This window comes from Sardina pilchardus, chromosome 17 (genome assembly GCF_963854185.1).
Source record: "Sardina pilchardus chromosome 17, fSarPil1.1, whole genome shotgun sequence".
Taxonomy (NCBI): Eukaryota; Metazoa; Chordata; class Actinopteri; order Clupeiformes; family Clupeidae; genus Sardina; species Sardina pilchardus.
The window spans coordinates 10,052,441-10,079,297 of NC_085010.1; the positions used below are offsets into that span (position 1 = coordinate 10,052,441).

Here is a 26,857-nt window from a genome sequence, read left to right on the forward strand (position 1 = left end):
TCAGGTGCATGGATTTTGGCCCAGAGGGTTTATTTCATACAGTTTAACTCCATGTAAAAAATCAACAGGAAAAGAAAACAATTGTGGGAAAGTGGAATTGAATGTCCCTCCAGGGCACCCGTAGCTGTGCCTAACCCTGCTCCGGGGTGGGATGTGCATATCTCTTCACATTTTTTATTTTATTTTATCAGCAACACAGAGTGACAGCTGAATATCCGCAGTATGTTTTGGTCAATAAAGTACACAACTCCGCTCCCTTTGTGTGTGTGTGTGTGTGTGTGTGTGTGTGAGAGAGCGAGAGAGAGAGCGAGAGAGTATGCTTGTGACATTATGTGCGTGCGTGCGTGTGTGTGTGTGTGTGTGTGTGTGCGCATGCAGTCCAGTGCTTCTTGTCCAGTGCTTCTTCATATAGGACATCTAAGTCCCTGAGCCTTGCTTGTGATAGCAAGGGGTTGTTTATCTGAAGTGCATAAGGAACAAAAAAAACACCTTTACACACAAAGAAAGAGCGCACGAGAGAGAGAGAGAGAGCACGAGAGTGAGCGAGAGAGAACAAGAGAGCGAGAGAGAGCGCAAGAGAGAGAAAGAGAGAGAGAGAGAGAGTGCTCACTATCGCCTCCTGGTGGAGATGGCGCTGCTGCTGCTGCTGCTGCTCATGCGGCTCATGCCTTTGCTCATGTGGGGGAAGACCACGGTGGGCGTGCGCGACGTCGGGCCGTACAGACCCAGGTTCCGGGCCGCCGCCGACTTCCTGGGCGCCTTGACGCAGGGGAAGGGGGAGAAGGGCACTGCCGGGGGGGCCGGCTGCTGCTGGTACTTGGACAGCCCCCCAGGGGTGGACGCAGAGGTGGTCATCCTCCTGCCGGGGCAGGAGACGGACGACTCGGAGCTGGAAGAGTCCAGAACGGGCCGGGACCGCCCCGAGGAAGGCCGCAGGGGAAGGGACGGAGTTGGCGTCGGAGTCGGAGTCGGTGTTATTGGCGGCTCCTGGTTTGGCGTTCTGGAAAGTTCTAGGTCTGTTTCTGGCGTTGGGGTTGGTGTGGAGGTTGGTGTGGAGGTTCTGGAAGGAGTTCTGCAGAGTTCTGGTTCCGAGTCTGGTTCCAGCTCCAGAGAGGCCAGACGTTCCGCCAGTTTGGTCGGGTTCTTTAACTCATCCTCTTCCTCTTCCTCTTCCTCTCCTAATCCCTCTACACCCTCCAGTGTGGAGTCGTGCGAAGAGATTTCTGTCACCTCCTCCTCCTCTTCCTCCTCCTCCTCCCCCTCAGGCACCTCCTCTTCAGAGAGCTCCTCCTGGACCAACTCTCTGACGTCCACCTCTGCAATCTCTTCCTCACATTTCCTCTCTTCCTCTTCCTCCTCCTCCTCTTCCTCCCTCTCCTCCTCCTCCTCCTCCTCCTCCTCCTGTCGCTCTGCTGCTGTCGTCGGAGACCCAGGCGAGTCCGTTGCCGTGGCTACCCCCTCGTCCTCTTCTTTGTCCGCGTCCTCGGGGTCGTCGAAGTCCAGCTGGGCCCGGGCGCGGGCCACGTTCCGCCGGTGCGTCCGCACGTGAGCTCGCCACGGCGACTGGAGACGGCTCCGCACCACCGCCTCGTCCAGCGGGCCGGACTGGCCCTGGGGGGTCCCCCCACCCACGCTGCTCCTGGGGCTCCGCGAGGGCGCTCCGCGAGGCCTCTTGCCCAGCAGCAGGTGGTTGACCACGGGCCCTGGGTGCACTTGGGAGGCCAGCACGCTGGTGGCTGGACACTTGTCTGGAGGACAGAGGGAAGAAACAGACGCATGATTATGAGTGAGCATAGAGAGAGGAGAGGAAGAGAGAGGGGAGGAGAGGAGAGGAGAGAGGGGATGGGAGGGGAGGGGGGGAGAGGAGAGGAGAGGAGAGGAGAGGAGAGCATAGGGAGGGGAGAGGAGAGACTGGACAAGAGAGAGACAAGAGGCCCGTTGACATTCATTTTAGAATGCGTCTCAGGCGATTCCAATCTCAAGCGGTCAAGTGCTCAGTTCTAAATGCAGATGTAAACATTTGAGTGATGGATAGCGGTAGACAAAAGAGAGATAGAAGAACAGAGACAAAGAAAGAGTAATGGAAAGAGTATAAGAGAGAGAAGAGTTAGAGAGATACAGAGAAAAAAAGACTGAAGGAAAGAGCAAAGAATCTTAAAATCATTATCTTTATTGCCCATTCATATGGTAAATAGAAAAAAGCATACAAATAAAGAGAAGAAATATGATAGAGAGCAAAAGACCCGAGCAGGAGTCTTTGTGATTCACCCAATCAGCTCCTCGGAATCAGATGATTGATGTCAACCACACCCAATCATAGTGAGCCTAAATGATTGATGCCCACACATTTTCCCTCCAACTGTAAGCCACACACCACGGACTGCTCTGCAGGATATCAACTCCTCCAGAATGTTCTCCCAGTGGAGTCATCAAATATGTACGTAGCGCCTTGCCAGTTTGTTAGCGAGACTTGAGAGTGTTTTGACACTGGAATGCAGACTCCAACGGGAAATTAATTCAGCATTTATCCTGTGGCTTTAAAACATAATAAATCTCGATTTATAACATTGACATCTTGTTTATGCACAAGCGCCACATGATCCGATGAGGAATTGATCCCAACGTTACAGGCACGTTGTATTTGTCTCGTTTTAAGCCTCTTGGTTCTACTTTCAATGCCAATATTAGAGCACAAAATCCCATAGCAGAGAATTACATAAATGTGTTTATCTGTATTAAGGAGATTTTAATGAGAACCGACTGGATACAACTATTCCCAACAAGCCCCTGCAATGACCGATCCCCAACTCATGAGTTTAAGCTGAATGACTGGCAGAGTTTACAGGTACCTGGGGAATACCTTCCAGTTGGAGCCTATCTAAAATGATCAGAGTAAATCTCTCCACAATCAATGAATCAATCAATCAATCTACCAATCAATCAATCAATCAATCATTCAAATCATACATCTACCAACCCACCAAACATGTGAAAGGAAAATGTAAAACTGTATTTCACAAAGTGCAAGTCCATTAAATCTGAAAAAGAGTGCAACACTGCTCACTTAAGAAAGGGCACCCGATTTATATACCGATGTACACATTGATCACCACCGTGATGAGCAATCCACAGAGAAGCCCAGAAACTACTTCAATAGTCACCCCTCACACCTGTGCAACCACCACATGAAACCCTGAAGTGGCTCCCACTTTATATCTAGTGCTCTTATCATTATACAACTCAAATAAGTCATCAAAATATTGACACGCACACGTGTACAGTACCTCACCCGAAATCTAACTCTAACTGTAGCACAAGGGCCAGACTGAAAAAAAATGCACTGTGCCTATCAATGAAGATTTTTGTTATGAAAGATTGAAATTATCTAAATTATCTGACTGTCACTATGATTAAACTACAAAAAGATGACTTTGTATACTGTAGCATATACAAGGTTAAGATGACTTCATATATCATGCTTACAAGGCTAACACCACTTCATATATAGTGCATACTAGAGTAAGACCACTCTATGTAGTGCATACTACGTTAAGACCACTCTATGTAGTGCATACTAGGTTAAGACCACTTGCTGTAGTGTATTAGTAGGCTAACCCCGGTTCACATCTAGTGCGTACTAGGATAAGAGCACTTGATATATCGCGGGGCCCTAACAGTGTTAGTACGCTGGGCGTGATGGAATACCATTGCTCTGTGGAGCGGAGGGTTCACAGGAGGCCCCTGACAGAGCCTCAGCACCAGGACCTGAGGAACACATCACGTGCATTTACATACAGACATACATATAAATACATACATACATGCAAACACACACACACACACACACACAAATATACAAACACACAAATATACAAACACACACATGCATGCATACATACATACAGTACATAGAGTACATACACACATACGTGTGTGTGCTTCCACATGTGTGTGTGTGTGTGTGTGTGTGTGTGTGTGTGTGTGTGTGTGTGTGTGTGTGTGTGTGTACACAACAGAAAATAAGTTAGTCCTATTATCGTGCAAACATTTGGCAGTGTAGGTAAGCATGACTACCTTGAGTTTGCATGTAGCTCATGTTTTTACCCAGAAATATGTGCTTATACAGATAAGGGCCGGGTTTCCCAGAATTGTTAAGAAGCTCTTAAGTGCTAAGAACTTCTTAGGAGCGTTGTAAGAATGTTCTAAGAACGCTCCTAAGAAGTTCTTAGCACTTAAAAGCTTCTTAACGATTCTGGGAAACCCGGCCAAGGTCATCTGTTGATCTAAGAATGCTGCTTCCTCATCAGTGCAGTCTCTCTCTGTGTGTGTGTGTGTGTGTGTGTGTGTGTGTGTGCACATGTGTGTGTGTGTGCACATGTGTGTGTGTGTGTGCTCACCTGTTCTTATGTAGAGCAGGTTGGCCTGCTGCTGCTGTCGTCTCTTGATGCGCGAGTACTGCTTCCTGAGCGCGTGGATGTCGGTGCTCATGCGCTCCAGCATCATGCTGTTGATGGCCGCCTGGTGCTCGGCACGCCCAGAGCCCACCGCGCCAACCGCCCCCACCGCCCCCGGGGACATCTCCGCCATGTTACTGCCCCGGGGAGTCTGCTCACCATGCTGGTCTGGAGAGAGGGAGGGAGAGAGTTGGAAAGAGGGAGAGAGAGAGGAAGATCAATGGTGTGTCCAAGAAAAGGAGAAAAAAGAGAGAGAGAGAGAGAGAGACAGACAGACAGACAGAGAGTTGGAAGGAGGGAGAGGAAGATCAATATTGTGTCCAAGAAAAATGAGAAAAATGGGAGAATGAGGAGAAAAATGAGGAGAAAAATGGAGAGAGAAAAAAAGAAGGGGACAAGATGAGGGAGGGAGAGTGGAAGAGACAAATATATTAAAAGACAGAGAGAAGGAAAGACAAGACAAAGAGGGAAATAAACAAAGAGGAGGATGAAGAAAAGCGAGGAGAGAGAGAAGTGATAGAAAGAGAGAGAGAGACGAAGAAAAGAGAGAGGAAAAGTGACGGTGAGAGAGAGGGAGAAAAGGAAAAGAATAAGAGAAAACATGAAAAGGATAAGTGAATAGATGGATCAAAAGGATGAACGATGGATCAAACGCGAGATTGAGGGACATAATGACGTAGAGTAATCCCAAGCTTTAGGGTTTACTGCTCTCCAGTTTTTCTGCTTTTTCTACATTTCTTAGAAGTGAAAGACCTTTCAAAAGTTCTTGCAGACGGCCCTAATTCCATGAAGCCAGTGACCTTTTGTACCGCCTTAAAAAAAAATTCAAAAAAACATCAACCTCTTAATAAAATACCACCAACCCATCCTAAAAACCCAGCCGGAGCTTCAAGGCTCCCACCCTGAGATCCCACCCTGGCCGTGACAGGATCGCCTCCGTGACGAGGCAGCCCAAATCCCGCCTGACAGTTATCTCTCCCTCCGAGTCCCCCCGCTGGCCTGAGGTGGACAGGAATTAGTTTCCCGTTCGCTGACCTCCCGGCTGCGTTCTCTGGACTTCGGCCCTCAGCGTCAGCTCAAGCTCGGAGGTTTGAGGTTTTAGGCTAATTGAAGCTCGGTGACCCGGCGTATCTCTTGTAAAAACATCATGACTGGATTTGAAATAATCTGCCAACTTGGACCAGGATGAAAGAGATCTCACGAGACCTGGGCTCTGTATTGTCCAACTAATCATGTGCTTTCTCGAAAACAAACACACACACACTCATACTCGCACGCACACACACACACACACACACACACACAGACACACACACACACACACACACACACACACACACACACACACACACACACACACACCACACACACACACACACACACACAAACTCATGCGTGCTCAACCACAGACACATTTAATCTTTCACAGGATATAAAATCATTTCAAGGTGTACTGGCGCTATACTGTGTATCAAAGTTCACCCCACTAACTCATAGCCCCAGAGGACTACAGATCATATTTGAGGAGTTCATTTGCAGATAAGTGACTTTGAAGTAATATCAATCAAAGTGAATCAAATTGGACTTTCACTTAATCAAAACAACCCAACTGCAGTTTGCCTGATGTAACCATTTAAATGCGCAATGAAAAAACAAACATGATCTTTGAAAATGTGTATAAAAGGAGATATCTGTTTCTGCAAATTAAATCCTCAAGAATAAATTATTCAGAGGACAGATCTTTTTGTCATACAGCTACCCACGCCATCCATGCCCTTCAGCAGTACAGTCGCCATGGGAACAGCCCCTGGCATGTAGCCACTTCCTGTCAGAGAGGAAGTGGGCGACAGAGAACAGGAAAAGGAGGGATCTGTGTAAGAGGCACAGGAGAGATATGGGGATTCTTTTGAGCTACAGAGTACACACACACACACACACACACACACACACACACACACACACACACTCATAACCACTGTGTGGTCAAAACCTTCTTAGCAGTCAAAACCATTACTGCATTGCCCCCCCCCCCCCTCTTGTTTTCGTCACTCACCTTTATCAGTTTCAGATAAGCCATTTAGAGCTGCCGTTTCCTTTACAGAATGTGCGCGCGCGCACACACACACACACACACACACACACACACACAAACACACACACACACACACACACACACACACACACACACACACACACACACACACACACACACACACACAGGACTGTACAATTATACAGCCTTGAGGGAGAGAGCGCTCCATAGATAAGGAGTACTACTCAATAATTCTACACTGAACATACAGGTGAGGTGTCATTCATGTTAGCCAAAACCTGCAGGGAGCCAGGCCTGGCCAGGCCACACACGGTGCATCTCACTGTGAGATGCTCAGCCTGAAGTCAAAACCTACATTTCACTCATTTGACTTCACCTTACGCTATTATGTTACGCTACCTTACACTGCCTTACGCTATCTTACCTTTTCTGGTCAAGTAGGAGAGATGATCAGCTTGAAATCAAACCCCTGAACCAGACGTTGCAAATCTGGCCTGCGATTGCGAATCAGACTTATTTCACTTTACGTTACTTTACTACTATCATGGTTCTGTGCTACTTTCACCATCATGGTTCTATGCTACTTTCACCATCATAGTTCTATGCTACTTTCACCATCATGGTTCTATGCTACTTTCACCATCATAGTTCTATGCTACTTTCACCATCATGGTTCTATGCTACTTTCACCATCATGGTTCTATGCTACTTTCACCATCATGGTTCTATGCTACTTTCACCATCATGGTTCTATGCTACTTTCCCCATCATGGTTCTGTGATACTTTCCCCATCATAGTTCTGTGCTACTTTCCACATCATGGTTCTATGCTACTTTCCCCATCATGGTTCCGTGCTACTTTCCCCATCATGGTTCCGTGCCCACTCTGCGTTGCACGTACCTCTGAGGTTCCTCTGGTACCGCTGCAGTTCTGGAGCCAGGAAGCCACCCAGTGGGCCGAGGCAGCCCAGAGCCGTAACCAGGGAGTCTTCATCATCCATGTCAGCGTCGTCATCACTCTCCAAGCCTGCCGTGCCACCAGGACTGCTACAGTACACACAGAGACACACACACACACACACACACACAGAGGGAGACACACACACACACACACACACAGAGGGAGACACACACACACACACACACACACACACACAAAGAGAGAAAACAAACATAGAGCAAAAGCATGAGCAGTCATGCCTCTTGTCTTTTGCCATCACCACAACATCAGAGAGTCAGGATCTGACTGATTCAAAGAGATAATAAAGCATTCAAAGATGAAGGCTTTGACATAAAAAAAGACATATTATCTTCCTGAATATTCCTAAAGCTGCCTAGCTCTGATGACAACATGACAACAATGGTTATGTTTACATTTATGGTATTAGGCAGATGCTTTTGTACCAAACGACTGGAAGTATCTAAGCACTATGCTGCTGTATATAACAAGATATATAAAGTGTATTACCAAATGCATAGAAACAGAGAATCTGCACTCCTGAGGTTGGACCTTTTTCTTTCACTTTAGCTGCTGACCAGAGGATGACACGGGAAGAGCCCGGCCAACGCAAATGAGGGTAAACCTCTGAAGCGCACCACGAGCTACGCTATCTCGAGCGTCTCATTCAACCCCAGCGTCTACACACCGCCTGACAGGCACGCAAATGTGAACACGGCTGAATATCGGATCATTGGCAGCTTGCCGAGGGCCTCCGACATTTGCATGTCCATTTGCATGGGCGCATGAAAACCACTAGGACTTGATCAATGTACTGTACAAACAGACGCTCCTCGCTTCCAGGAACTCATCAATGGAAGGCTTATCCCTTCATGAGGATCACACAGGTGCCTGAGGGACCTCTGCTGCCACATTGCATCATTCTCCACCTCAATTCTCCACCTCAATTCTCCACATCAGTTCTCCACCTCAATTCTCCACCTCAATTCTCCACATCAGTTCTCCACATCAGTTCTACACCTCGGTTCTCCACCTCGGTTCTCCACCTCGGTTCTCCACCTCGGTTCTACACCTCGGTTCTACACCTCACTTCTCCACCTGTAGAATTGAGGTGGAGAGTGTCTATGGTGAGATGAGGCCTGGGCTTGGGAGGGCGGGCGGGAGCATTTTCTTTTTTAAATCTCCTCAAAGGGGTTACTCAGACTGTTTCAAACCATATACTTCCATCAGTACACCTGAGATTGGAAAGGTGGAAGGTGGAAAATGAGCTTAATTCCCCAAATGGTGGACTATCCCTTTAACAGACAATCTCTTGGTCAGTAATCAATGAGTCAATTGATTACACTCTCCAGCATCCAGACGTACATCCCACTCTCCTGCGATTCAGCCATTCAGCGCAGGTTTTTTGGAACTTTTGATCTAGAGGCGGCGACATCAAAGAGTGTCGCAACCCTCTCTTTCTATGGCTCTGGTGGGTGTACCGTTAGTGTAACAGGTGTAACAACAAGTGTGGTGTAAGGAGTCTACGAGAGGTGTAACAGGTGTGAGGTGGTGGTGTGGTGGGCATACCGCGAGTTAGCCTTGACGGGAGCAGGGAAGGGCGTGATGTTATAGGTGTACTTCTCTCTCAGCTCAGCAAGCTGGGGGAATGGGAACACAGCCATGGAGTACACCGTCTAGAGAGAGAGGCGAGCGAGACAGAGGGAGAGAGAGGGAGAGGGGGAAGAGGGAGAGAGAGGGGGAAGAGGAAGAGAGAGAAGAGAGATAGACAGACAGAGAGAGAGACAGGGAGAGGGAAAGGAGGACATACAGAGTGAGAGAGAGCATAAGCCTTTCAGCTATGGAACCTAGAGGCAAACTTTGGTTACACCTGGTTACATCAGTGTTGCAGGTCAACAGAGGGAAACGTTGGAAAAGCACAGAAATGTAAACAAATGAATACTTTAAGGCGGGGATCACATTAGCCAGCGGCAAGCGGCAGCGGCAAGCGGCAGCGGCAAGCGTAACGCAACGCTCAGACCATAATAATACATCGAAAACATTCAATCTCGTTGCTAAGTTCAATCTTTGCTGCTACTTGTTAGACGCTAGCCTGACGAGCCAGACCCACATCAAGATGTAGGGTCTGGACACTCACCGTAGACAGGGCTCAATCGGAAGGGTGGGATAAACAGTTGTCTTTCAAATTCCCTCCCCGCAATAGGATAACACTAAACGAATCATCTTCTTGTTTTCAAGTAGCAGGATGCGTAACCTTCCCTCTCCACGCAATAGGATAACGCTAAACGAATCATCTTCTTGTTTTCAAATAACAGGATGCGTTACCGTCGCAACTTCTGGTCGCATGTCAGTCACCATTATGTTAAGCCCACCCACTGACTCTATACACGCTGTGATTGGCCCGCTTTTATTTTCCATTTCTCAGCTCCTAGCTCCAGGGAGAGTTGCTAGACTGCCCCGCCAGCCAAATTACATTTGCTGCCGCTAGGGGCGTCTAGATTTCTAGGCTAGTTAGACGCATCTGATTGGTCAAAATATCTAAACATTCTAAAACTGATTGTGATGTGCCGAGCGTTGCGCTTCAAAGTTAAAGCAAGTTCAACTCTCAGTTTGCTCCACGCTAGCAGTACGCCAGCGTTGTCACCGTTCCGCTGCCGAACCATAGAGAACAATAGGAAACCTGCAGCTTGCCGCTGGCTAGTGTGATCCCCGCCTAAATGTCAGCATCACATCCCACCCCTTTCCTATCCAACCAGGCCACTCTCTCACTCTCACATACACACACACACACACACACACACACACACACACAGACACACACACTTACCTGCATCAGTTCATTGGAGTCTATGAGGTTGTGCTCCAGCATCTCCTGTGTGAGGCAGCCCATGGTGCTGTAGAACTCGTCTGCACTGTGACAGTACTCCACTCTCCTAGAGACACACACACACACACACACACACACACACAGAGAGAGAATTACATCATATATATACAGTATGAGGGAGAGAGAATCACATCATAGCACACACATACACTGTGGCTGTACTCCACTCTCCTAGACACACACACACACACACACAGTAGAGTGAGTAGACTCACTCTCCCAGTTTGGCCCATATGGCCAGGGCCACTCTGAGCAGGACCTCGGAGCCCTGGAAGAAGACGGAGTCCCAGATCTTGAGCACGGTGTGGCGCGGCAAGCACGTGGCAAACATGGTGAGGAACCACTGCATGGTGAACACGTTGGTCAGGGGGGGCTCGTAGCTGCCTGTGGGCGCAGGGCAGCACACACACACACACACGCACACACATGGTGAGGAACCACTGCATGGTGAACACGTTGGTCAGCGGGGTCTCGTAGCTGCCTGTGGATGCAGGGCAGCACACACACACACACACGCACACACACACACACACGGTGAGGAACCACTGCATGGTGAACATGTTGGTCAGAGAGGGCTCGTAGCTGCCTGTGGACGCAGGGCAACACACACACACACACACACACACACACACACACACACACACACACACACACACACACACACACACACACACACACACACACACACACACACACACACACACACACACACACACACAGACACACAGACAAGCACACAAACATACATAGAGGCAAGCACATACATACACGCGCACGCACGCGTGCACACACACACACCCACACACACACAGAGACGAGCACACACACATGCAGGCATGCACACACACACAAACAAACACACACGCACCCACACAGACAGGTGCATACAGTACACACAACTGCAGATGAGAAGTAAAAACATCAATTATCATTAAGGACATCAACTATCAATGTGGAATTTGTCTAACAATGCCACACTTTGTCTTACAATCTATTTTCAAGCGATGATATAAAATGAAGAAAAAAAGGAAACTGGTTTCATGAACCAAAGCAAAGGTAGAGGTGCTTGTTATGACTCGTTGTCTAATCAGATTCTGTGATATTAAAGACAAACAGAAATGTGTCAATCATTCCACTAGCAGGTTATTCCCAAAACACAAAAGCCTGGATTCAGGCACTTCCAGGTAGCTAGAATGCATTATACAACATATGAGAAGAGTTTACATACATGCCCTCAGGGGGTCATGTGACTCACCTCCTCCATCCCGATTGGCTGCCTTCTGCAGGTGGTGCAGGTGCTGTGAAAGTTCCGGAAGCTTGATCCTGAGCAAGTCACGGAACACGGCCATGTCGACGGAGAGGGCTCGCAAGTTATTGGCAAAGTAGCTGTCAGGCAGCACCTTATCAATCAGGTAGATCATCACCTGCAATCATCAATATCATCAAATAAGCAACAACTTATCGATCAGGTAGATCATCACCTACAACTATTAATAGCATCCAATAAGCAACACCTTGTCAATCAGGTAGATCATTGCCTACCTACAACTATCAATATCATCAAATGAGCAACACCTTATCGATCAAGTAGTAGATCATCGCCTACAATGATCAATATCATCCAATAAGCAACACCTTATCAATCAGGGAGATCGTCGCCTACAACTATCAATATCATACAATAAGCAACACCTTGTCAATCAGGTAGATCATCGCCTACCTATAACTATCAATATCATCCAATAAGCAACAATGAGAAATTGGAAAACACAAACAAAGACCTGGAAGAGTTAGCACTACCAGACATTAGGCAGCTGACTGGTTTAAGATCTAGCAAAGATCTGCTTTATCCATTGGAGCTCAAAGCTATATGTGTTGTGAAGTCTTCTACTTTCTAGATCATGAAAAAATAAAAATAAAAACAAAAGTATAATACATAATGCCATATATTTGTACCTTGGTAAATGCTATATGAATAAAGGTTATTATTAATATTATACATATTATCATAATAGCACCTTGTACCCTAACTATCCTGATCTAAAGCAGGTCGAGCTCTCAAATACAACGTGCCCTTGAGCCAGCTAAGAGACAGAGATCTCAGGGGAGGTCATGTTGTGAGGATGGACTTGCTGTGCAGACAAAACTGGGCAGCTGCTGATGTTGGTAAACTTTACACAATATCCATCGACTCAGCAGTGCAGTCTCCATTCTGACTGCAGCCGGTTAAACATGTAAGTGAACACAGCATATGACATACAGTATGCTGTGTGACTTACCAGAGACCTTCATTTATTATGCTTTTTGTTTATTCAGCAAGTGCAGATATCTATTGATCTCTTGGACAATGAAAGGTACACAGTACACCTTTTCTGTGTCTAGATGATTCATGCTGCTGTCACTAAACCTATGATATATATACACACACACACACACACACACACACACACACACACACACACACACACACACACACACACACACACACACACACACACACACTAAAAACAACTATAACAGCAGAGACCATTTGAGAGACCCCAAACCCTACCTACCACACACACACACACACACTCACACACCTGCAGCAACAACAAAATCATGTCCTCTTCCTTCCTTTGGTAGAAATCTACATAATGGACTAACCTACATTCATTTAGCAGACACTTTCATCCAACATGACTTACATAGGTCAATTATATTACAAGAGCCATTTTCCCCCAGATGAACTCAGGGTTACGTGCCTTGCTCTAGGGCACAACGGTGAGAGCCGGTTATTGAACCCACAACTTTTCAAACTACTGCATGCTAGTCCAGCTCCTTAGCCGCTACACTACTACTACTACTACTACTACTACTACTACTACTACTGCATGCTAGCCCAGCTCCTTAGCCACTACACTACTACTGCACACTAGCGCAGCTCCTTAGCCACTACACTACTACTGTATGCTAGCCCAGCTCCTTAGCCGCTACACTACTACTGCATGCTAGCCCAGCTCCTTAGCCACTACGCTACTACTACTGCACACTAGCCCAGCTCCTTAGCCGCTACTACTACAGTACTACTGCATGCTAGCCCAGCTCCTTAGCCACTACACTACTACTGCACACTAGCCCAGCTCCTTAGCCGCTACACTACTACTGCACACTAGCCCAGCTCCTTTGCCGCTACACTACTACTACTACTGCATGCTAGCCCAGCTCCTTAGACACTACTACTTACTGCACGCTAGCCCAGCTCCTTATCCGTTACACTACTACTGTATGCTAGCCCAGCTCCTTACCCACTACACTTAGCCACTACTACTGCACACTAGCCCAGCTCCTTACCCACTACACTTAGCCACTACTACTGCAAGCTAGCCCAGCTCCTTAGCCATCTCTCCCTAGCCTAAGTCAAGAGCGTCCATCTTGCATCTGTCGTCCATACCTTGAGCGCGTCTCCCTCGTTGCCCTCGGTGACCTCTAGGATGAGGGCGGCCAGCACGTTGAAGCCCTGGCAGTAGCCCACCGTCTTGTTCCAGCGGGCAAAGGCCAGCAGCACCCTCTTGAGCACCACCCGGTCCTGCTCCCCCTCCTCGCCACAGTAGGAACTGTAGCCCGTGCGGTGCAGGTCCTGCAGGGGGAACGAGACGGAGCAGGGAGGATACGGTTACCAACGGTTACAAATCAGAGAGATGGGGAGGATACGGTTACCAACAGGGTAGATCAGAGAGATGGAGATGGAGGAAGAGAGAAAGAGAGAGAGAGAGACAGAAAGAGAAAGAGAGTGAGAAAGAGAGATGCGGAGGATACGGTTACCCACGGTTACAAATCAGAGAGACAGAGACAGAGACAGAGAGAGAGAGAGAGAGAGAGAGAGAGAGAGAGAAAGACATAGGGAGGTTACAGTTACTAAAAGATTGAATCAAAGAGATGGAGATGGAGAAAGAATGAGAGAAAGAGAAGAACAAATTAGAGAAAAAGAGGAAGACACAAGAGAAAGAGAAAAGGATAATGAGAGAAAAGTTACAATAGGATCTGTTTCCTTCCCTCAGAGAAACAATGAGAGAGAAAAAAAGACAGAAAAAGAGTTTCTAACCATGTGGCACAGAAGTCTATTTTATCTGTCTAATTTTGCACAACAAATCCATCGGAATAAATGATGGAAGGTTTATTCAAATTACTCAGATTGCAATTATTCATAATTGATACAGGATATTGAGAGAGAGATATCAAGAAATGTAATGTAAATTAGACTGAATATTAGAGTCAGTGAAAGACAGAACTGAACTTTGTCCCTCGGTGACACGCACGCACACACACACACACACACACACACACAAACACACACACAGACAAACACACACCAGCCCTTACGTACCTGACACAAAAACACACACATGTGAACCACAGGTGATGAATGACCATCTCCTTACGTGCCAGGCACACAAACACACAAGCAATGTCCTTACGTATCGGACACAAACACACACACACACACACACACACACACACACACACACACACACACACACACACCACTGGCGATGAATCACAATCTCCTTACGTGCCAAGCGCACACACACACACACACACACACACACACACACACAAAGACAAACACCTGCCTGGTTTTCCATTAGTTTCTCAGGGCTGACGCACAGACCCTGTGCAAACATCCTGCCTGTAGGCCACACTACAGCGTCCACTCATTCTGCAGGTGACCATGACTCTCCATTGCGTACACACAGTATCAGCTCTGTGCACGTCTGTGTCTGCTTCAGGGTATGTACTGAAGACGAGGTCACCAAAAACTCATTGCACTGCACTCACAACAATATATTTGAAGTCTCAAATATATTACAACTATGGGATACTCTTTGCTTGGTTGGCTTTTCACCTTTTAGAGGGTGATCTTATGAGTTTTTTTTGCAGTGCAGTGTAAACAGAACATTTAAATGTGCAGTCAAACTCACACCCAAGACATTATACAGTATAATCGGAAAGTTTTCAGACACCTTTCAAGTTTTCCAAATGTTGCTGTTATTTTGTTTTCTACACATCAGTCTACACACAATGGAGTGTTTTCACTGTTTTGTAAACGTATATGCACCAAAGACTGAAATTATCCCATTTGAAAGTATTCAGACCCTTTGCTATGATGCTTGCAATTGAGCTCTGGTGCATTCTACTTCTATCCTACTTCTATCAGTGGTCCTTGAGATGCTTCTACAACTTGACTGGAGTCCAATTGCCTTGCTCCTTTGAACATCTATCTAATCTTATAGGCCGAGTCGCTGGTCTCAAAGTGCGGTCATTTCCAGAGCTAATTTCTTTGTTGTCGTTCACCAACATACTGTAACTCTCAGTAGTCAAGTCGTCAGCCTGTTGTTCTATTTCTGATGTGAATTCACTCTCTTAAATGTGGTTTGCTTTATCTTCCTACCAATTCATCTCGCTCTTGTCAAGCATCTCGCTTCAGAGATCCAATAAACAACGCACAACACACACACACACACACACACACAATCGATCCTCAGGCCATGCCTACCCACACACCCAGGCCTATATCCTGCAGGATGGTAAAGGTAGGGAGCTGGCTTTGTGACTCACCTTGTCCCATTTATATCTCGCCACCTGAAACGCTGCAGACGCCTCCCTTCCCTCCAGTAGTCTCCAGCTTCCCTATCGATCCACTGAATCTATTCTCTGACTGCTCCATCCCAATGTAACTTAACAACCCAACGGCTTGGAAAAGCACCGGAGAGCTACTAGTGGTGCCCTTCCTTGTATAGGGTCCACATGATGCCACATGACGACAGATTTAAAATCTTACACGCCAACGTAACTGTGTTTTTGAATAAATAAATACAACGCACCAAGCTCTGAACAGTAAAAAAAAAGGATAACGGAAAAGTAAACGCAAGAAATAGTTTACTACCTTAACGATCTGAATTCCAAGAGTGTCGTCGTCAGGGTTACTCCGGTCATTAAAGGCAAATCGAAGCGTCTTCTCCCAGTCTATAGAAATGCTGTGGAGGTACTGATCAGCCAGCGTCAACCAAACCTAAGTAACACAAACACGTTTCCATCAGTACAAAACGTAATATACTGTACAATTTAGTTACTTTTTTTCATAATGCAACGACTTTCAGAAGAAGCCTCATCATCTTACAGCTATCATCTATACACCAGTGTGAGATGAGATGAAACAAAATGCAGCTCATTATTCTGTCAAGATTGCAGAGGTGAGTATCAGGGTATATGAATATGGTAAATGAGCAATATGAATATTTGTTATAATAAAATAAGAAATAATACAATAAAACTAATTCAAAACCAGTACCCGCTTCCTCCACTCTTTGGGCAGCCCAGTTGGGAGTCGGGCCACGGCTTTGAGGGCATCGAACCACTGCAGAGGACAGAGGTCATTAAATGAGGAAATGAAAAACAACACCCCACAGTGCTGTTATGGAAGGCATCTCATTCTCAACCCAATCTACACACAGTGCTGTTATGGAAGGCATCTCATTCTCAACCCAATCTACACAAACTAAGTGCTGTTATGGCAGGCATCTCAACCCAATCTACACACAGTGCCGTTATGGAAGGCATCCCAACCCAATCTACACACAGTTCTGTTATGGAAGGCATCCCAACCCAATCTACACACAGTGCTGTTATGGAGGGCATTCCTATTCAATCTGCAAACACAGCGTCTAATTCATACAACAGACAGGAAATGCTGACACTTATTTCCACTCAAAGGGAAGTTGGCTGCTGTCTAATAAGGTATTAAACATACATAAAAACATTAATGTAGCCTACTATGTTAAAGGTTATTTGTTTCAATGGCACATGAGTGCATTATCTTTTGCCTCCAAGAGTGCCATAAATGTCTATTTACAGTAAGTAGCCTATAACATGTTGCATGTTACAGTAAGTACGTGGCCTATCACATGTTGCACTTGCAGTTAGATTATTGATAGGCACTAAGATGAGTGTCTGAACGGTCATTATCTCAACAGTCTATAGGTCCTAATGCTCTTGCCAAGGCAATATGTCTTGTTAAGATCTATTGTCTTGTACAATGCTCATATGATCTGACCTTGCATCATTCAGGGTTGCAAAGGTCTGTCAAATAAAATGCTTAGGACTTGCACACAGACAATATTCTAGCTTCACAGTTGCAATTCAGAGTTTATGAAACAGTTTACTGCAATGCATAGGATACACTCACTTTTAATTCACTTTCATTTAATTAACTTTGTGTTTGTCATTCATCATATGCCTTTTTGTGGGGTTTTTTTGTCAAGTTCTTTGTTCATGAAAATTATTTCTACATTCACTGTATTGATTCAGCTGCATATTCATTGCTCACCTGCTGGTAGCCATTTTTCCCAAGCGAGGGTTCGATCGTAAACTTCAGCCTCGTGTCAACCCCTAAAAGGCAAGAGGGGAAACAGCAGGGATCAGAGGCTAGAAGGAAACGAGGTCATTTGGGTTAAACGTAAAACACTTCCGTCGTGAGAGGCTAGTGCCATTTCGTCAAGATGAAGAGAACACCCTCCCTTGTCCTACCCCTCCACTTAGGCCGAGCAAATGTCCATCATTTTATCGACCCCGGCAAAGCCTACTTAAATCTGATTTCGTTTGATTTAGGCCTCCGATGCTGCTCTTTAGCCCATTAGCGAACTTGATCTGCTCCTGTTCATAGAGTTCTCAAGGAAGGTAAATGAACGATAAATAAAATTCAAATTGCAGGCAGCTTGCTTTGAAAACTCGATCAGGCCCGCTAGTCGAAAAGGCAAGGGGAGGGTTTAACAAGTTACAGTGCAAGACGTCATACCCTGTAGCCTACTGACCGAAACTAGATTTCCAAAATACATATATCCTTAAGTTTAGTTGCTTTCTCTCCTTCTATGTATAGTTGCTTATCCGATCGATGCCTTAGAAGCCGGTCGGTCCAAACTGCACACTGTAAACAAAGATTTCAGTCTTTGCATCAGATTTGTTGACATGTCGCTGTCCAGTTGGTGATGGTACTGATTTTCCACTTCCGCCTCTGATTTCTCTCGCGAAAGCATTACAAAGCCACACAAATGAATCTGCTCTCTATTTTGGTCATATATTGATTCTGACAATGCTGTAACCGGAAACATGACAACAGATATAGCTCTGAGGAAAAAATAGTCTGTGATTCTAAAGTTCGTCTCGATTCGGCTGACAGGCAACCACAGCAGCGGCCATTGCTCCTGTCTTTAACGCTAAAGACATAGGTAGGCTACAACCACAACGTCCTTATCACTTGACAGAATGTATATTCGTATGTATATTAAAGTTTCTAATGAATTAATTCAAACAATACACGACCTGTGTCAGAATCAGTGTCCTCCATCAACTCGCGGTAAGTGCACCAGTAGAGCTACGGTACCATAGGCTATTTGAATAGCTTTCGGTAGGCTATTCAGTGCTCTGCCCTCGTAGACAGGGATTACATGATTACTATCGCCGAAGCCCTCCCTCTTTGAAAGGATGAAAGGACTTGCAAACAAATGCCGAGAACTGGGGAAGCAATTATTGTGTAAACTTTATATACATGCAGCAGGCTATACTGGCAGAAATGACTCATTCCACTCAGATCAGAGCACGATGGTGAATGTCTATAAAATGCACCCGTATTGACAAGGAAGTCCAACATACTAGAAACGCCAAACATAGCCTAAAGATAAAAGCTCATTTAGTTTAAAGTTTTAAGTAGTGACACGCACCAAGCAAATTACAGATACACTGTCTGGACATAGGCTCAGCGGGTTAAGTTAAAACGTCAACAATACTCCACCAGCCTAGTACTGTAGGTATCTTATGCAGTGCGGTCACCTGGCTCCAAGGTGCAGAGTAATCTCGGTGCACTTCGGGAGATGCTGCTACGTTTCTTGAGGACATTGCTGATGATGTTGCCGACACCGCCAGGATTCTCTCGCTTGTTTCGTAAAGATGCTCTCGATCTTCTGGAAATGACAAACTTGTCTTGCTTCATCTGGGGAGGACGTCTGGATTCAGACGAGGTCCGTTTTCTTCCCTCCGCCGTGGCTGATGTAGCCTACTCTGCCCCTCAATTGGTGTTTTTTTTCTTAAGGCTATTGTATTCACATGAAGCCGGTGTCAAGGAGGAACCACGTCGGCATCCGTGTACAAATCAACTCTTCTTGTCGGAGGAAGATGGCGAGGCAATCGATCTAATTGATAATGGACAATGTTGTCTAGGACTGCGCTCTACGCCCACGAACGGTTAATAATACAATCGTGTGCAAATGGCATTCATTTTAATACATCTAAAAAAGACTGGGCGTAATGCAGTATCATAGCCTACATACAAAAGACACAACAAACCAAATTAGCCATTCACGACCACCAAAGGAGCCTCTGCAATCTGGGAAACGGCTGCTGCATCGCGCTTTAGCAGGATGATATGGTGTACACCCACATAGCAGCGTCACATTGAGTGAGTGGTGTGTGTGTGTGTGTGTGTGTGTGTGTGTGTATGAGAGAGAAGGAGGGAGGGAGGGAGAGAGAGAAAGAAAGAGGGAGGGAGAGAGAGAGCTAGAGCGGGTTGTTGTATGGGTGTGTGTGAGGGATAGAGAATGCGTGTGTGTGTGTGTGTGTGTGTGTGTGTGTATGTGTGTGAGGGAGAGAGAAAGTGTGTGAAGGTGTGTGTGTGTATGTGTGTGTATGAGAGAGAGAGGGAGTGTCAGACTGATCAGCTGGCGGTAAATTAAACTTGCCTTGTAGGTAATGACTTTGGCGGGAGACCTAAACATTGTCACTATTCAAACACCATAATGAACAAGGAAACGATAATGTCCAGGAAAACAGCATCCATAAACACAAAAGCATTCCTTATGGTCTAATGTACAGTCTTCAGGCAGCCAAATGTCATATCAGTGAGGGGGAAACCATGATTTAGCTTTGGACAAAAGTGTCTGCATAAGCACCATCACCATAACCATAACCATAACCATGATGGGAGCAGAGAACATGGCACACAAAAGACTCTCCAGAAGGTTCGACGTTTCAAGAGAGTTCCATTTATCAGTGTCATAGTTGTTCCCACCATAGATATATATAAAACCCTTTATATATCTATGGTTCCCACAACGTTTCTGTTTTAACATTCTTTATGTGATCTTAATGCAGCAGAACCATTGTTTCTGTTTTTCTTCTTAAAAGGCTCCATAGATAATGACAATGCTTAAATATAATCAACATGCTTATAAAGTCTACTCTTGCACTCACTCATAAATCACATAAGATTAAAACGGCATGGGCAGAAGAAACAGGCAGGGTCATAAACATCAGAAAAATGCGAACCGTATTTGCAGTTGCATTTTCCATATTCCTATATCAGCATTGCAAAGGGCTTATATAGTGTTCTCAGGACAGTAGACGGCCTCCTGAGAACAACAACAACAACAACAACAACAACAACAAAAAACGCACAGTCACCCAGGCAGAAGAGGGTGAGGCCACATCTCAAGATAACCGAGACAAACACAGACCAGCTATTTATAGTCCCGGCTCCAATAGATGAATAATATATTATGCCTTTCGGAGGTCTTACGCTTCCCATGGTGCATCTCTGTGTGAACCCAGGCGTCAGATACAGGGGAGAACCCCCCCAAAAAAGACAGAAGAATATTTGCTAAAAAAAGGACATTATAATTCATCTTTGACTACCAAAAGCTGTAATAGTGGGCAGCAAATCTCCGCTACTGCTTGCACTGATATAGAGGAAATGAAAGATGGATAATATGTGAGCATTCTACACACACACACACACACACACACACACACACACACACACACACACACACACACACACACACACACACACACACACACAAAGAATTAAGGATTACACTAAGTTCTCTTGTTCCTGGATATGAGTAGGCACACTTAATCTGTGTTTTCTATGAATAACATTTATAACTCCACAGTTGCCTGACAATGACATCTTGCATAACATAACAATGCAGTGATTTATGTGACATTTAATTCAGAGAAAAGACATCATATACTGTAGATCATCATGCACTCAGACACAGAGTGGGAAGATGAGAGGAGAAAGATATTATACGTTTTCTCAATGTGTAATGATTATTTACTGTACCTGAGTGTTAGCAGTGGTCACGCTGCATGTAGGCAAGAGGAATAACAAAAACAATTCAGTGAGGATCAAGAATAAGAGCACAAGACTCGGGGACACAGCCGGACTGCATTCAAGCTCTGAGTGAGTGACCCAGATCAGTGTCACCACTTGCTTCAGTATTAGCTTCTATGCAGACTGCCCTCACCCCGGAGAAGACAATAATGATTCTTTACTACAGGCCTACCTGGGCTGATTAGTGATCATCACACTGCATTATAAAAGGCAAAAAGAATGAATGAATGACCAAAGAACATTCCAGTGAGATTGTCATAGCAACGCTGAAGAAAACAACTGTAACGTCACCTCAGCTCACTTGGAAACTCAGCGGAGATGATCGCAAAAATAGTACCAGGTACCAGTTTTTGCTGATGGAAAACCAAAAAAAAACGAGTCGAGTTGAGTCCAGCTGATTCCATGCAGTTTGACTAGGACTTAAAACTTCTGAACTCTCAGTAGTATTTGGTATAGTAATTTTCAGAATTAAGCATTACCTCCTCTGCGTTGTAGCTTGAATGCTATTCCTCATTTTTGTAAGTCGCTTTGGATAAAAGTGTTTGCTAAATAAAATAAATGAGGAGATGACAGAACAGACTCTGGCCTGATCTGGTCCTGCATTGCGCCACTTCCATTTGTTTCTATCTAGACTGGCTCTGGCCAACCCCACCTTCCAGCCATGGCACAGCGTTAGGACTTGGTAATCCCACTCCACCTATTTGGCCTCTGTCTGAGCTTTACCATCAATATTTGGCATCTGCTGTAATGCCACGCCTCACAGCATCTACAAATAATGAACTGCTGAATGAATGAAATGAATTTGTATGTAAAGGAGAGAGGGAAGATACAGTATCTCACTGACGAAATGCCTATTCTGTAATGTATTTGCAACAAGCTGTAAAAGTGTAAGAGACAAACGTAAAGCCTCACTGTTACAGTCAACGTACTGTAACTAGATCTTATATTGTCTTGTGGTACTAAGGAGATTCTTAGGTTTAAACTAACACACACACACAAATATGTACATGCACACACACACACACACACACACATACAGTGAGGAGAAAATTTATTTGATACCATGCTAAAGTTGCCTAAAAAGAGGAATATAAAATCATCAATTGACAATTGATCTTAATGTCTTAATTAAAAAAAATAGTAAAAATAAAACCGCTAAGCACCCCAATTTTCTTTGTGATTGAAGAATGTTTCGTAAAGAAATAAATGTTCTTCCTGAATGCTAGGGGGAAGGAAGTATTTGACCCCCAATGTAACCCTATGGGAATTTAACACATAGGGTTAACATAGGGGCAGGCAGATTTTTATTTTTTAAGGCCAGCTATTTCATGGATTCAGGATATTATGCATCCTGATAAAGTTCCCTTGGCCGTTGGAATTAAAATAGCCCCACATCATTACATACCTTTCACCATAGCTAAAGATTGGCATGGTGCTTTTTCCAGTAGGCCTATTAGCCTGTTTGATGCTCATTGAGCTCAATGCAAATCAACAGGCTAATAGGCCAACTGGAAAAAGCACCATGCCAATCTCTAGCTATGGTCAAGGATATGTGATGATGTGGGGCTATTTTAATTCCAAAGGCCAAGGGAAATTTATGGGGATGCATAATATCCTAGATCCATGAAATAGCTGGCCTTTAAAAATAAAAATCTGCCTGCCCCTATGTTAACCCTATGTGTTAAATTCCCATAGGGTTACATAGGGGGTCAAATAATTCCTTCCCCTAGCATTTAAGGAAAACATTTATCTATTTACGATACATTCTTCAATCACAAAGAAAATTGGTGTCCTTGGCGGTTTGATTTTTACTATTTTTTTTTTTAATTAAGGCATTAAGATCAATTGTCAAATGATGATTTTATATTCCTGTTTTAGCATGGTATCAAATACATGTGCTCCTCACTGTATACGCTCACAAACATGAACAAACACACACACCCTTACATACATACTTACTTACTCATGCTTCTAGGTTTTATTAGAGTTCTATTAGTAAAAGGAAGATCGTTTGGCATGGCCAGAACAAATGCAATCTAATACAGCACATACAGGCTTAATCTCAAGCGTAATCTCTTTATCCTGCTATTTCCTAGCAAAAGGCCCAAACAGCACTATGCCACTATTCTCTCTGTGGCTATTACCATGACTACGCACACAGAGAGTGGCAGATTGACTTACAGGGTAACCTCACACTCACTAATTTATTACATTAAATCCAAATAATCCCATGAATAAATATTGTGCCGGAAGATGTTGATTATATGACTAATTATGGTAGCAAGACGTGTTTGAGGTGAATGCTCTGTAATCAACACAAACTATGTTTATGGAGTCGCTTTGTAAAGGGCAGAGTTGCCACTCTGGTGAGGTCGTTGGTATTTGAGCTTAACAGCCAATCAAATTACACCTCTTCCTTCCATGGACCTCCTGCAACATGCTGGAAATTTGTTTAAGACTCAGTCACAGAGTAGCGACTGACTTTAACTTTTTATGAACACACACACACACATACACACACACACACATGCGTGCACACACACACACACACACACACACACACACACACACACACACACAGAACTAGAGAACCGGACTGTACCATGAATTGATTAAACTTTCAGAGCAGCAGGAAACAGGCCTACTGTATATCAAACAAGGGCAGAAGTAAATAATCAGAAGAGGGTACTCATCAAACGCACGTCTTTTCTGAGACAGAGCTTGCAGGCACGCCGTGATGACATCGTAGTTCTTCTGGCACTTTCCGTGAATGCGGTCCTTCCTCTTCAGCAGACGCACCAGCTTGGCAGACTGGATGCTGATACGGTAGTTCATCTCCTGGATGATACAATTCAGTTCCTCCCGGTCTGGATCAGAACCAAGACAAAAACACGAGTCATCTTTGTTACAATACATTACATTACATTTCATTTCATTTGGCTAACACTTTTTAACCAAAGCAACATACAACATGGTAAAAGCATTTTAAGCTTTTTAAGAACAATTCTAACAACACATTTTACAGCAATAAACAACAAATCATTGTCCATCAGCCAATGCCTGCCTTATATTTCAAATAGTTAATGATGATTAGCAATCATGTACATGTAATAACATTTTCTTTATCTAGAATATGAATTCAGACATATGAAAGGCAAACATTTGTGGTATTTACATGGCAAAAGGAAGCAATCAATTCATTCTGGGTACTAGCACAGGGACGTTTAAAATGTCCTCGAGTAACTAAAATGCCATGAACAAATAAAACAATTATTGACAAACGGCTATTTCTTGCCGATTAGTCACCATGCATCAGCATCTTGCCTTCAATCGTTGTGATCAAATTTCACGGCATCTTGTTAGAATCGTATTACAGTAGACTTATCAAACGCACCTGCCACATGTAAACAGTAAAATGATCGTCAATGCATGAATACCGAATAAATCCAAGGATCAGATCTATATTGATCTACACTGAACTCACAGATCACAGACACTAGGCCTGCTGTCATTTTCTCTTTCCTGGCTGAAGTTTGGTGTTGGGGTAGTGTGTGTGTGTGTGTGTGTGTGTGTGTGTGTGTGTGTGTGTGTGTGTGTGTGTGTGTGTGTGTGTAGGAGGGGGGGGGGGGGGGGGGGGGGGCTTGATTAATGACTCTTCTCCTGTCCTTCTGAGAGACTATTGAGACTACTGAGAAACTGCTTAATGGGCCATGGTGCTCAGCTCTCTCCTGCTGGGAAACGCAGTCACAGAGACAATTAGAAGGCCTGAGGGGGGGGGCAAATATTGGACCAGCTGAACAAATACACGTAAAAATTCAGAGTATGATGTGAGAAACATACATAAATGAGTGTCTATAGGTATGCTGCATGGGCTATTAACGAAATTATCCAACCCAGTTTATCTTTGGACATATCAGAGGGTCTACTTCCAAGACCTTATCTAATAGGCTGATACTTAGGCTACTTGTTGGTGCACACCTCATCAGTTTGAACGTAAGAAAACAAAATCGTTTCCTTGACTGGAACAATAGACAGAGATAACTGTATGTCTAAGTTCACCTGTCAAGCAATCTTTTCTTTGAAAAAAGTTGTTGTCTCAGAGCCTGACTATACCCAAGAGCAATGCCGATCATCCGCACCTGTTCTACAAAGGAATGTATAGCCTAGGCTACTTCAGCTTAAGGACACCTGTCACGCCTGTGCAGACACTTTAGATACCTTACCTTTCTGGTAAAGGTATTTCATTTGATGTCTCCTGGTATGCTTTTCTTGAAGTTCTTGCAGGAAATTGGACCCGGAGGTACTCCGTCCAAAGAACGCGTCTGAACCAGATGCTTCGGTGGAACTATCCAAGCTGTCCACATTTCTTTTGTTGCTACTGTAGGTGTCATAAAGTTCCACCAGCAAACAGTCCACGATAGAAGTTCGGGACACGGTTCTTGGTCTGTTGTCTTCCAGATGTTCATTACGACTAAGCCCGTTTTCCACATCGGCGCTTACTTCGTCGTTCGTAACTGAGTTGGAACGGAACGCAGTTGCCCCCTGGAATGTACCTGTAGCCCAGGTGGTACTTTCAGAAGTCGCCCTGTGAAAGTTGGCATCTGTCTGTGTTTGGCTTGGTAAAGTCCATTGTTGAAACGCGGAGAACGTGTCCGTGAAAGACGCACCTGAGTTTACAAACACTCCACTTTCACCCTCAGAGCAAATGTCCTCGTCACATATGTCGATTTCTTTCAGTTCATTATCGCCTATCTGCACCTCCGACATGTTTAGCAGAGACTCGCACGTTTGGCTACTTCAGGCGTACCAGTCTCATGTTGCCAGCTCATGCATACGTAGTTCTCGCCGAGGCAGGTAGGCTACATTGCGCCTTACGACGCGCTTTTCAATTTGACCAGAAGGAACTGAAGTTCCGGGTGCATTCCATACTTTGGGCTAGGTTGTCTTCAGCCCTCACTCACTGACCAGCGCGTTTCCTTCCTGATCTCTTGTAAAGAGAGCTGACTGTACGCCCCTCTCAGGAGAATGGTTGCAGCCCTCTCTCAAGTATGACCGTCAGGCAAAAAAAAGTTTTTGGAGGTGATGACAGGTGAAATGCAGGGCTGACTTCGCTTCAGGGGTGATAATTATGCAAGCAGTCTAGCCTGTTCAAAAAGGGAGATTTACTTCCTTAACAGATTGAACAGACTTACATTTGTTGGACTACCATATATTTTTTTAAAAATCAGATGAATTACACATCCACCCATGCTTCCCTTATGGAGAGTGTGAGATAACTTGCATAGCTTAATTTTGTGTT

The 26,857-nt window shown here is 44.9% G+C and overlaps 1 protein-coding gene across 5 annotated transcripts; it reads right to left on the minus strand.

The window, feature by feature from the left end:
* tbc1d30 (TBC1 domain family, member 30) lies at nucleotides 1-26,574 on the minus strand. Of its 5 annotated transcripts, XM_062518431.1 has the most exons (14): nucleotides 25,782-26,574; nucleotides 24,261-24,425; nucleotides 17,719-17,780; nucleotides 16,684-16,749; nucleotides 16,279-16,404; nucleotides 13,786-13,971; nucleotides 11,608-11,776; nucleotides 10,568-10,736; nucleotides 10,293-10,398; nucleotides 9,035-9,141; nucleotides 7,409-7,554; nucleotides 4,398-4,622; nucleotides 3,706-3,765; nucleotides 1-1,748 (listed from the first exon to the last, which is right to left on the minus strand). In XM_062518431.1, the coding sequence occupies exons 1-14, from the start codon at nucleotides 26,323-26,325 to the stop codon at nucleotides 610-612; spliced, it is 3,270 nt and encodes a 1,089-aa protein (XP_062374415.1). In that variant the 5' UTR covers nucleotides 26,326-26,574; the 3' UTR covers nucleotides 1-609. The 5 variants fall into 5 exon arrangements, with proteins under 5 accessions (XP_062374415.1, XP_062374417.1, XP_062374418.1 ...); XM_062518433.1 differs by lacking the exon at nucleotides 3,706-3,765; XM_062518434.1 differs by lacking the exons at nucleotides 24,261-24,425; nucleotides 25,782-26,574 and adding an exon at nucleotides 19,218-19,734.
* Between the last annotated feature and the right edge of the window lie 283 nt (nucleotides 26,575-26,857).